The 12,314-nt window shown below is 48.3% G+C and overlaps 1 protein-coding gene across 1 annotated transcript in view; it reads right to left on the minus strand.

The window, feature by feature from the left end:
- Positions 1-1,868: 1,868 nt before the first annotated feature.
- TCEA3 (transcription elongation factor A3) overlaps positions 1,869-12,314 on the minus strand; it is a 37,154-nt gene continuing 26,708 nt past the window's right edge. Inside the window, exons 9-11 of the mRNA XM_036849630.1 lie at positions 7,029-7,175; positions 5,305-5,376; positions 1,869-3,070 (exon numbers count right to left, since the gene is read on the minus strand). Coding sequence (XP_036705525.1) covers positions 3,062-3,070; positions 5,305-5,376; positions 7,029-7,175 — 228 coding nt within the window. The 3' untranslated portion in view covers positions 1,869-3,061. The remainder of the gene's footprint in view (positions 3,071-5,304; positions 5,377-7,028; positions 7,176-12,314) is intronic.

Here is a 12,314-nt window from a genome sequence, read left to right on the forward strand (position 1 = left end):
AAGACTTCTCTGTAGTATTTCAGGTTTCTGTAACATTTGAAATCCTCTTCTAAACTGGTCATAGGATCTTTTTTTTTTTTTTTTTTTTAAATTGACCCTTTTATTTATTTATTTATTTTTAATTAATTAATTAATTAATTTAATTTTGGCTGTGTTGGGTCTTCGTTTCTGTGCGAGGGCTTTCTCTAGTTGCGGCAAGCGGGGGCCACTCTTCATCGCGGTGCGCGGGCCTCTCACTATCGTGGCCTCTCTTGTTGCGGAGCACAGGCTCCAGACGCGCAGGCTCAGTAGTTGTGGCTCACGGGCCTAGTTGCTCCGCGGCATGTGGGATCTTCCCAGACCAGGGCTCGAACCCGTGTCCCCTGCATTGGCAGGCAGATTCTCAACCACTGCGCCACCAGGGAAGCCCGGTCATAGGATCTTGACTCTGGTTTTCAAGGTCATTTGGCCCTAACATTCCTGGTGAGACCTTCTTTCCTCCATCCCAACCATGTTGCTTCTCTGTTTCACCTAATGTTGTCTTTTTCCTCCTGTAAGGTAGCAGCAATCTCCCTCCCCCTAGGAAGCCTTTCAGGGAGGTAGAGTTAACGCTAACTCCCTTGAAGCTCGCACCCTCTTCATCTTTTTTTTTTTTTTTTTTCTCTTCATCTTTGATATTAGGGAGGCGATGGGGTTAAACCATGTATTCTGGCCGACAGCATGTGCAAAGCCTGTGTGACGAGGAGGAGCACAGCACGGCCAGTGCGGCTGGAGCACAAAGTGTCGGGGAGAGACAGAGGCCAGCCCTGCAGGGCCTTATAGGCCCTGCCAAGAGTCGTGGGAAAAAATGGAAGGTTGCAAAAGGGGGTGGTGGAATGGGGGGGCAGGGGCTGTAACATGATCAGACTTGCAATTTTGAAAAGCCTATTCTGGTCAGCGCAGTGGAGAGCATGAACTGGAGGGGGTCCTGGGTGGACACAGGAAGACCAGCGGGCAGGGTATTGACGCCTGCTGATGAACACAGTCTGAGGCCTATTCATGCTTTTCTGTGTCCTTTTGCGAATGTAGATGTGTACTGTATAGATGTGCGAACTGGAGCCGACTTGTTCTCCTGCTGTTTAATCTGACTCATCTCCTTTGTAAACAGTAAGGTTATTGAGGGTAGAGATTCAGTTTTGTATTCTTTCCTATGCTGTAAATCCTAGTGACACCGGGAGCGCAACGGACATTTAGACCGTGACTATTGAAGATCGCCCCAGGGTGCCATCTTTAAAAAGCCCAAAAGTAACATCTATTGATAGTATTATATTAATAGTGGTTGCTATTTTGTTCTGCTTTTGACTTCTAGACGTTTGGATGGAGGATTAGATAATGCAGAGAAAAATCTGGATATCTCAACCAGTACTACTCCAGTGTGGTCTGTGGACCAGCAGCGTTGGTATCACCTGGGAGCTCGTTAGAAAAGAAGAAAATCTCAGGCCCCACCCCAGACCCACTGAATCAGAATCTGCATTTTTCACATGATCCCCAGGGGATTCCCACCTATATTACAGTTTAAGAAGCACCTGGGTATCTAAGCAACATCCTTCTACACTTCTGTGGGTAATATTCATACCTCAGGCATTTATCACACCCCATCTGGTGTGGAAGTCTGTGCCTGTGGCTTCTTCCCCTGCCAGGCTGGGAGCTCCTGGAAGGTAGGGGCCGAACACTGCGTATGGCCCTGGATCTCTCATAGCACAGAGCACAATGACAGGAAGCAGGAGACCTGGGTTTCCGTCCTGGATCTGCCATTTATGAGCTGCGTGTATTGTATCTCCTGTGAAAGGATTTTCAGTCCTTCCAAAGGACCCACCCCAAATCTGACTGCTGAAAAGCTGGACATGGTGGCAGGTTTCTGTACACAGTTTATTTACAGGCTTCATCTACAGGAGGAGGCACTTGGGTGGAAGGAGGAAAGTGATAACCAGTTCCGCCAGGGCACATAAGAAACTTGGGCTGAAGTTACCCCAACAGCTACCCTAAGTGTGAACCAAGGCAGATGGAAACTCTATGAAGCAGGCACTAGTACCACTCCCATTTTTAATGGGTAAGGAAATGGCTCAGAGAGGTTAAGTGACTTGCCCAAGCTCCCAGGAGTTCACAAGCTCCTATGCATTAATTATTTTAGAAAACACAGTCCAGGAGCCTCAGCCTGGGGCTGCTGGAAGGCCTGGGACAGTCAGAGACTGAGACCCAGGACAGACCCACCAGACCTGCCCCCAAGTCTTTTCCAGAAGGTTCCAGATTTGCCTAAAATTCCTGTCAGCTTAAAAAGCAAGCCAATTTCATCACGGGAGAAACACAACAAGGGCCCTTGTGCCCTGCAGAATTCCTCTGTAGCTGGGGCCACAGTAGAGCTGTGAGGAACGCATTGCCTGGGTCTGGATGGGTTCCAAGGCTCAGGACCTCCCAGGGGCCACCAAACTCAGGCACCACCGTACTCTTCACTCAGAAACCCTCAGCTCAAGACGATGTGTCCCCTGCCTAGAGGGACCAGGTCTGGAGTCCTCAAAGGCCCCCAAACAAGCTAGGAACAGGGAATAGCAGAGAGTCTGGGAAGAGATGAGTGGGGAAGAAATCTTTCTACATGATGTGGAAGTCATATCTGCATAAGCCAAACCATGTGCCAACTGTTCTGCACGTGTGATTCATGGTGGGCTGGGTAAGATTTGAGTCGGTCTGGTAGTTTTCAACTCAGAAAAGGCCGAGAGGTTCAGATGTGAAGGAAGGGACTCAAAGCAAAGGTCTGCCAGTCACTGTCAAAGATACGGCACCTCAGCTCTGAGGCTCTGAGTTTCTACAAGGGGTCTGTCAACACGGACTAAGCATTGTACCCCAATTAGCCTCCCCCTATTAGTCAATCACTATTAATAACTGATTATTAATTTGTAAAAGCATTCTCCCTCTGATCCCTAATGCCCCATTCAGAGTTAAGTTCTTTTCTTCATTTTAATTTTTATTTTTCTCCAGTTACGATGGCTTAGTGCTTTCTCTTTGTTCTTCCTCACCTTGTTCACTGAAATCCTGGCTGGTGGTTCTATCAGCAGAACTACAAAACCAAAAAAGCAACAATGTTTTAGAACTTTCTTTGCCATGACTCAAGGAGGCTAGAGGCAGGTGGAGGGACATGAAAAGGAAGGTGGGGTCTGGAGCCACACGGACCAGAGTCCAGATCCCAGCTCTGCCATTATTAGCGGTGTGACCCCAAACAAATCACTCATCTGCATAATGGGATCATAATGCCGATCAATGCAGAAAAGCATATCAAGTAATGAATGGAAATTCGATGGCGGACATGCAGTAGGCTCTCAATTTATGGTCAGAAATAACACCGTGATTATTACTAATAGCTTGGTTAGAATTTAGGTCTCCCACATGGCAATGGACACTACCTGAAAATTTTGTCAGAAGCCATGTAGTGGCCACCTCTAGCGGGACCTGCCTCTCCAACTTCCAAAGTCCAGTCTCTCTCCAGGAATCAGGGAGGAGGAGCTGGGTTTGGAGCATGTAGAATGTCCTTTGCCCAATAGTAACACAATAGCTACAATTTATTGAGCACTTACTCTGGGCTAGGCAGTATTAACATATATTAACTCATTTCATCCTCACAGTCACCCTGTGAGATAGGCACTATCATATCTCTTCCATTTTCACAGGTAAAGAAGCAATTCAGACAGGTTAAATGACTTGCCGAAGCTCCCATAATACTAATAGGTAACAAACTCAGAATAATAAGAATGGTGGTTTCTATGTACCAGGCACGTATGTGCTCAGGGCTTTTTTGTATGGCTCTACAGGTTGTTCACTGCACAAGAGAGCTTGGCCAAAGGGGCAGGTTGGGGCTGAAACTCAGCCCCTGCTCTTTGCCAAGCTCTGTACCCTGGTGCAGGGCTGTGTCTACCTGGAGGCAAGGACACTTCTTTCTAATTTGACAAAGATACAACATGAGCTATCAGAGGCCCTGTTAATTCTTTATGTGTATTACCTTCTCAATCCTCAAAACAGCTCTGTGGGCTAAGTATTCCTATCCTTATTTTATAGATGAGGAAATCCAGACCTAGAGAGTTCAGGTCACTTAGCAAAGTCACCTTGTAAGTCATAAAGCTAGGATTTGAGCCTGATACCAAAGCCCATGCTCTAAACCAGTAGGCCATTATACTGGCCCCATCCCTAAATGCTCAATAAGTGAATAAAAGAAAAATACATAATGTCTGACTTTTACCCTAAAATACATGGCAGTTCTTATGAGGCCCCATGGCTGTTGAGGCCCTACATAAAGTTGTAGAAAACTCAATCAATCAGGAATTTGGAGTACTGTCTTTCAGTGCTCGAAACTCTGCGACTTTATGCTTGTTAACCATTTCAGTAGCTCAATTTCCTCTTCTGAAAATGAGAGTAATATTATAAAGGAACATTTCTCTTAGTTGTTGCAAAGTGTGTGTGCATATGTAATAATCGTCACATCAACCATGGGAGGTGAGTGACACGCTCAGGATCACGCAGCGAGTAGGGCAGAGCGGAGACCTGAAATCAGGGCTCCCGACTCCCAGTCCCATGCTCAGTCCTTGCTAAGTACCTTACAATTTTAGGAGCACCTGCAGCCTGCCCGGTGGCCCAGACATTACACAGTACACATGCAAGTCAGATGGTACTGTAAACGGACATTAATCATGTGACCACACTCAGTTGTTTCAGAAGACGAGGCAGGAAGGAGCACTCTGAGAGGAGTCTTTGCTTGGCTCCCGTGCCTGAAAACAAAACCGCTGCCCTTGCAGGAGCTGGGGCCCACCTGGGTTACAGCCTTGGGTAATGTAAGGCTTTTCCAGAGCTGCTTTAGGAGGGGAGGATGACCTGGGAGCATCTGGGGGCAACGCTGTCTCCTCATCCCTGGCTGTGACCAGGTTCAAAGGAACCATCTGTGGAAGCACTTTGCAGAGAGGCGTGGTCCAAATGCAGAGTGCTATTGTTTTTCCTCCCCTCTGTGGATCTCAGGAGGCTGATTCCATCTGTGTTCAAATGACAGACTTGCCCTTCCTGTGATAAAATGTGGGCTGCTGTCCCCACCCCAGCTGGGTGCTTTCCAAAAAAAAAAACATGCACATACACATGTACACTGTCCCCACCTCCCCAAAACAACCCACCACTATCTCCAGCTCTGCAGGCCTGCTCTGTGGAGGCTGGCAAGCCCCCCATGAGGCCCCTTTTGGGCTGTGGGCATCCTACTCCTTATGTGGGCAGCATCTGTGGATGACAGGGAAGGAAGAAAGATACAGACATACAGACCTTCCAGCGATTGCCACATTCATTGCATAAGACAAAGGTAGTCATGGGCTCATCAGCACTGCGTGTCTGCACCTGAGAGAAAAAGAGAGCAGGGACCACTCATGAAGTCACTTTCCTGCTCTAGGACCTGCTATGGCTCCCACTGTCTGTAGAAGTAGGTCCAAATTCCAGAGGTTGGCACCATTACTCCCACTCCACTTTGGCAATTCCCTTATCACTAAGAATTCCATTGTGTATTCATATGTTTTCCATCAGCTCACTTCCAGTATCTCCCTGGCTCAACCTGACCTTTGCACTCTCAGTCTTGTTGTTGATTCTTCTGAACTGATCTGTCTTCTCTTGCTTCAAGACTCATCTCCTACAGGAAAAATGAACACATCCTATTGGATGTACCTCTCTGATCAGAACTGAGTGAGCTGGAAGCACCCTTAGGGATCATCCAGTTTGTTCTTTATTTTACAGGTGGAAGAACTGAGACCCAGAGAGGAAAAGGGATTTGAAGATCACTGGGGATATTTAATATTGTTTTCTAGTTTCTCATCCCCTTAACCAGACCATTCAGGTGCAGAAACCAGGTTTCCCACAGCAAATCCCTGGTATTTCCAGATTTAACAATTGCTGTTCTGATTTCCTGCAGCCAACCCTGGATGGCCATGACATGTAGCAAGTTGTTGCTTTGTGGACACTCAGCTATGAACATGTCAGCTGGAGTCTGTGGAGTGGGGGGAAGTCCCCCTGCTAATGGATGAGTCCAGCAGTGGGCCAGGAGGACACAGCCTAGCACAGCCTTGTCACTGCAGAGCAATGACACCTGAGGAAGGATACCACTGGGGTCTCTCTGTGGAGAGAGAACTTTGCGAATGGGCATTTGACTTCTGGTGGGAGGCGATGCACAGGAGGCATGTCATTCCACAGGGAAACGTGCTTGGAGGGGAGCAGGAACTTGCACACACATCTCCAGATTCCTGAACTAGAATTCTCCGAGGGACTCCTGAAAGGCAAGGCTCACTATTTCTGCTGTAGCCACAGATCCCCAAGGGCAAGGTGCTCTGATAAATCTTGCTTGAGAGCAGATGGGGGAATGAATAGAGTTCTAGGGTGACAAAGCACCAATTAGAATCCAAGAATATTGGTGCCCCAAGGGCATAACACGTACAACCCAGAAACAGCTTTTAAGTCTCAGAGAAGAGGCCTCCACAGCCTCCCACGGCTCCCCATGCCAGGGCAGTGGTCTTCACCCTTACGACTCGGGGCTAAATCCCTTAGGCTTTACTACCAAGTTGGCTGTATTGTAGGCAGAAAGGTCTGGATCTGGGTTTATTAACATCTCTGCCACTGTCTTTGCCACTTTAGACAAAGCCGCAAAACTTGTCCCCGTCTGGACCTCGGCTTCCCTGTGTGTAAAGTGAGGGAGCAGAGTTTTTATTGCTAAGTTCCCTTCCAACCATCTGTGACTCTACAGTTGTTCTGTGCCCTGTGAGTCTGGTCCCTCTTATTCTTGCTTCAGGGCAGGCCAGAACACGCTGGCCAAGCCTCACAGACTCAGATCTGGGTGCTTCTGCGTGCATCTTTTCTAGAAGCCACAGATGTATCATGTTGGTGTACCAAGACTTGCCCTTCTCTCTGCAGCCCAGAGTTTTAGCCTTTTCTCCCCGCTGGCTTCTCCCTAAGCTCCTCCTGGCCCCTGTCGCCTCCTCCCCCCCGGCCCCTCCCCCACCCCGTACCTGGTTATAGGTGCAGTTTTTCTTCTTGCATTTGCTGCACTGGAAGAGGTCGGTGGTGGTGCCGCCTGTCTTGGCCATCTGGTGCTCACGGATGGCCTCTTGGGTCATGGCATTCCTCAACTCCCTCAGCTCATCACTGGCCATTTCCTGGCGAGAAATGAGTCTGCCCTTCAGGGCCAGGGAGCCCCAGGAGCCCTGGCCCTGTCCCAGCTGGGAAAAGGCTTTATCAGAAGAGTCCCCATTCTGCCTTTGGGTGGAAGGTCAAACCCGGGTGCTCCAACTGGGCCAAGTACAGTAGGGCACATATAGGAGAGTACAAGGCAAATAGCTTCCCCAGGATCAACACTCTTGTGTACATTTCCTCAGGTTCTCTTGTGTACCTTCCTGCATAAGCTGACTTCATTACTGACCACCTGATCTATGATGTTCCCCTTGTCCTTCCAGTCTGGACTTGACCCACTGCCCGTCTGAGCTGGGATCCCTGCCCGGCCAGGCCATTCTGCCTGGTGGGAACCTTGGTCTCGACTATTCATGACTTACTGCTGTTACCCCCACCCAAGCAGGACCTGAAGCTCCTGGGTTCACACAACTAACTGCTCACCTGTGATTGCATCATGGAATATCTTTTTCTATAAGTTCCTACAGAACAGAGCCTCCTGTCTCTCGTCAGCTCACTGTAGGCACTTAGTGTCTGCATTATTCAGGTCCTCCCCTTTTCTGTCCCTCCCCTGGCCATTGGACTTGCCTTGAACTTCTTCCAGAAGAGAGCAGAGAGGGAGACACTCAAACCGGAGAGAGCTCTAGTTAGTGTTGGTTTTGGGGGAGGAAGATGGCTGAAGCTAATTTTTTTCCTTTTTAAGATTTTTTTGATGTGGACCATTTCTAAAGTCTTTATTCAATCTGTCACAACACTGCCTCCGCTTCTATGCTTTGGTTTTTCGGCCGAGAGGCATGGGGGATCCCAGCTCCCCAGCCAGGGATGGAACACGCACCCCTTGCACTGGAAGGCAAAGTCCCAGCCACTGGACCGCTGGGGAAGTCCCGAAGCTAATGTTAAAAGAAGATTTGGGGAGTTCCCTGGTGGTCTACTGGTTAGGATTCAGTGCTTTCACTGCTGTGGCCTGGGTTCAATCCCGGATCAGGGAACTAAGATCCCGCAAGCCACGAGGCATGGTCAAAAAAAAACCAAACAAAAAACCTTTTTTTTTTTAAAAGAGGATTTGGCACTGGCTAAACATTTTAATTATTGCCATCTGGCATGACCCCTTAAACTGTGTAGAACAGAGTTGGTACAAAGGTCAAACGAATTTAGTATGCTGACTGCTACATTATAACCACTTGGGTTTCTTGACAAAATGCAGATTCCTATGAATCCAAAACCCTAAGGGCAGGTCCAGGAATATGCATTTTTATTAGTGCCCCCAAGTTATCCTAGTACACACGAATGTCCTACTGTGTCAAATTCAAGGACTAGGTCCTAACCAATGGCAGGGGTATATACAAAAACAAGTCAACCCCAGGCCATATAAGCAAAAAGCAGCTAACTTTAATGTTGGGGGACTTTCCAGAGCATAATACATTTATTCATTCAAAATGTATTGGATGTCAATTTCTTGAATGCCTTGGGCTGCAGGGGTGGCTAATTTGTAGCATTTATGATTTCCATGGTGTAAACACTCCCACCATGGCCATTTTCAAGCTACTATGTGATACAACTGAATGCAGAGTTGGGAAGAGCTACACATAATCATCTCTCTTGAGCTGGTAGGAGCTGGCTCCAGCCCACCACTGCCTCTAAGCCCTAAGGATTCAGACCTGATTTGGTTCCTGTCCCCAGGTAATGCTAATCTAGTAGAACAGCCAAGCATTTGAACAAGATTGCAAGATAGTGTAGGAGGTACTAAAGCAAAGGTATACAAAGTGTAGGGAAAGCCCATATGGTGGCTAACTGCCTGGGGGCAGGGAGGCTCATTAAAGAAGCTGACACCTTCCCCAGTCTTGAAAGATAAGCAGGACTTCCTGAGGGGGATGGCACAAGAGAATAATAGATGCCAGAGATCAGAGGACAAGAATAACATGTTTGGGGAAGGGTACTCAGTGTGGGTCAAGGTGAGGAGTGTGGGAGATGTGGCTGTGGGTCAGACTGTGCCAGCTAAGAAATAGAGAACAGGAAATCGACTATGCTTCAATTAAAAAAAAAAAAGAAAAAAGAAATAGAGATCAGGAAAACTCTATCCACTTACCAATCCATTTACCTATCTCTTCCTGCCTCATTTAGGAGGCAGCATCAAAGACACATGGGGTCAGTACAGTAATATAGAAAATAAGGTCGAAAATGAGGAAAATAAGTGTAGAGATGACACTGGATCTTCACGTCATGTACAATGTGAATTTGCTAAATATTTGTTGAGTACTTATGACACACCAGGCACTGGCTTTGACGCTGGGAACAAAACCCCTCTCCTTGTGGGCTGCCAGTATGTCCACTCAACAGCTCTAATGGGTATCTCAGAATCTGCCCCATTCTTTGAATCATCTGGGTTTGAGAGAAAAAGAGAGAAGGAGGAAGAATGAGGGAATCAGGTGGACCAGGAAAGAGACATAAAAAGGGAGTTAGGGAGACACAGGAGGCAGAGAGGGATGTCCACTCACTCACACAGGCATCGGCTGCCCCAGGCTCTGCCTGACGGGAGCCCCTGGCCTCTGAGCCACAGCATAGCAGGCAGCCCAACCCCAAGCTGTTATTTTTCTTTTTTCTTTTTTTAAATATTTATTTATTTGGCTGTGTCGTGTCTTCGTTGTGGCACACGGGATCTTCGTTGCGGCACGTGGGATCTTGCACTCGTTGTGGTGCGTGGGCTCCTCTCTAGTTGTGGTGCGCGGGCTTCTCTCTAGTTGTGGCATGCGGGCTCAGTAGTTGTGGCGCATGGGCTTAGCTGCTCTGCAGCATGTGGAATCTTAGTTCCCTGACCAGGGATCGAACCTGCACCCCCTGCATTGGAAGGCGGATTCTTTACCACTGGACCACCAGGGAAGTCCCTGTTATTTTTCTTCCTGGAGCAAAAATGGTCCTATATTTCTTTCTTTTTTTTTTTAAGAATTTTATTTATTTATTTATTTGGCTGCGACATGTGGGATCTTTTAGTTGCAGCATGCGGGATCTAGTTCCCTGACCAGGGATCGAACTTGGGCCCCCTGCATTGGGAGCACGGAGTCTTAACCACTGGACCACCAGGGAAGTCCGATCCTCTATCTCGTATAAAAACTTCCTGCCTAGAGCAAAAGTTGACCCCAGGAAGGAGGGCTCCTGGGCCTCCGTTGCCTGGGTTGCGGGCAGGGGGCTCCTCAGCGGCTGGCACTGGCAGTCCCTGTGGAGGGCATGATGCAGTCCTGGCTTGCTGCCCTTGGCCTGGTCAGCCTCTTCTTGGGCCTGGGTTGATCACCCAATTCTCTTGCCCTGTTCTAGTGAATAGTCCTTGGATGGGGCCAGACTTGGCCGGTTCCTTTGCTGAGACTTCTGGGGCCTGTCTTTGTCCTAATTCAGTCACCCAGCTCTGTTCTGGCCTCCAGTTTCTGGGAACTTGCTGGGTTTGGCTCACACCTGTGCCTACACCTTGCTCTTGGTTCTCTGGGGCCTGGTTTCCCAATGTTTCTGGAACTGCCTGTAAGACAGTCTCTTGATAGCATTCCCACGACACACACACAAAGAGAAGCAGAGGGACCCCAGAGCCACAGAGTGAGGGACAGAGAGAAGGAAATGCAGGCTGGGTTCCCATCAACGTCACAGCTTCACCTCACAGGGAAGGATAATACTCTGTTAAGTCAAGTTGCAATTTGTAACTCTGGGTATATGTTGTTATTTGCCTAAAAAGAGCATATATTTTAGATTAAGCCAAAAGATATCCCTGTCCACCTGTGCAAAGTTCCCCATTTTATCCTAAAGCCAGGGCTCTTTGTAAAATTTTGGGTATTTGAGGAAAGCAGCAAACCCTCTTCTCAGAAAAATGTACACGTACACATTACATAACACACACACCACACACCTGCATACACCACACACTAACCACACACACCACACACACATACACTACATCACACAAACCACACATACATACACATCACGCACACCATAAACACACAGAGGCACACTCTTGACAATAGTTTCAGAGGGTTCCCAGACACCCCAAGCCACACCCAGACTCCAGGACGTCAGTGCATTTCCCCTCCCCTTCTCTGGGCCGCTTGGATTTAGTAGCGCTTTAGCAGTGCCATTGCCACGTGCTTGCGGAGAATCCCCTGAGTTAGCTCTGGCAGCAAAGAGCCACTCATACCTGAGGGTGTACAAAGGTCTTTCCAAGATAGAGACTCTGAAATAAACAGATCTGGGATCAAATCCTCATCATCACTTATGAGCTGAGGGTGGCCTCAGTTTTCTCATCCACAAAATGGGGATAATATTTCCTCTTTGATAGCACTGTGATGACATGGCCAGTGAATGGGCCTAACATATACTAATTCCTGGGAGGGCTTTGCTTGCCTTAACCTTCTAAACACTTCACATGTGTTAACTCATTCAATCCTTCATGGGATAGCTGTTATTACTTCCACTTTACGGATGAGAAAACTGAGACACAAAGAGGTTAAGTGGCTGGTCTAAGATCACACAGCTAAGTGGCACAGGCAGAAGTCAAACCCGGGCAGTTCGGCGCAGGCCCCGAGCTTCTAACCACTGCACATACTTCCTCAAACAGGCTTGTTCCCTTTACCTTCCCTTACTGACCCCTTCAAGCTGGGTCAGTCCTTCCCTCCTGTAAGTTCCCATGGTGGCTCTGTCATGGCAGCCACCACCTCTGTATTGTATGTATTTGTATACATGTCTGTCCCCGCACCTTGGGCTGTGCTCCATGGAGTCAGGGACTCCGATTCTGGCTTCGGCCCAGAGCTGAGTAATGGGATATAGGACTGAACGAGGCAGAAGAGGGAGGCAGATCACAAGGCAGGGAGGAGAGGGTGCTCCGGGGCCAGACAGCTTGGCTCCTGGCATCGACCTTTTCTAGCTGTGTGCACGGGCAGATCACTTAAGTCCTCTGAGCCTCAGTATCCTCACCTATAAGATGGAGATGATAAACATTTCTGTCTCGGGTGGTGTGAAGCTAGAATTGGTCAACACACCAAAGCGATTAGCACAGTGCTGAAGACATGGTAGCTGTGTTCACTGTCCTGATGGTCCAGGGGCCCTGAGGGATGGGGAGTCTTAGATGGTCCAGCTAGGGAAGCCCCTGGTTC

The sequence above is a fragment of the Balaenoptera musculus genome, chromosome 1 (genome assembly GCF_009873245.2).
Source record: "Balaenoptera musculus isolate JJ_BM4_2016_0621 chromosome 1, mBalMus1.pri.v3, whole genome shotgun sequence".
In the NCBI taxonomy this organism is placed as follows: Eukaryota; Metazoa; Chordata; class Mammalia; order Artiodactyla; family Balaenopteridae; genus Balaenoptera; species Balaenoptera musculus.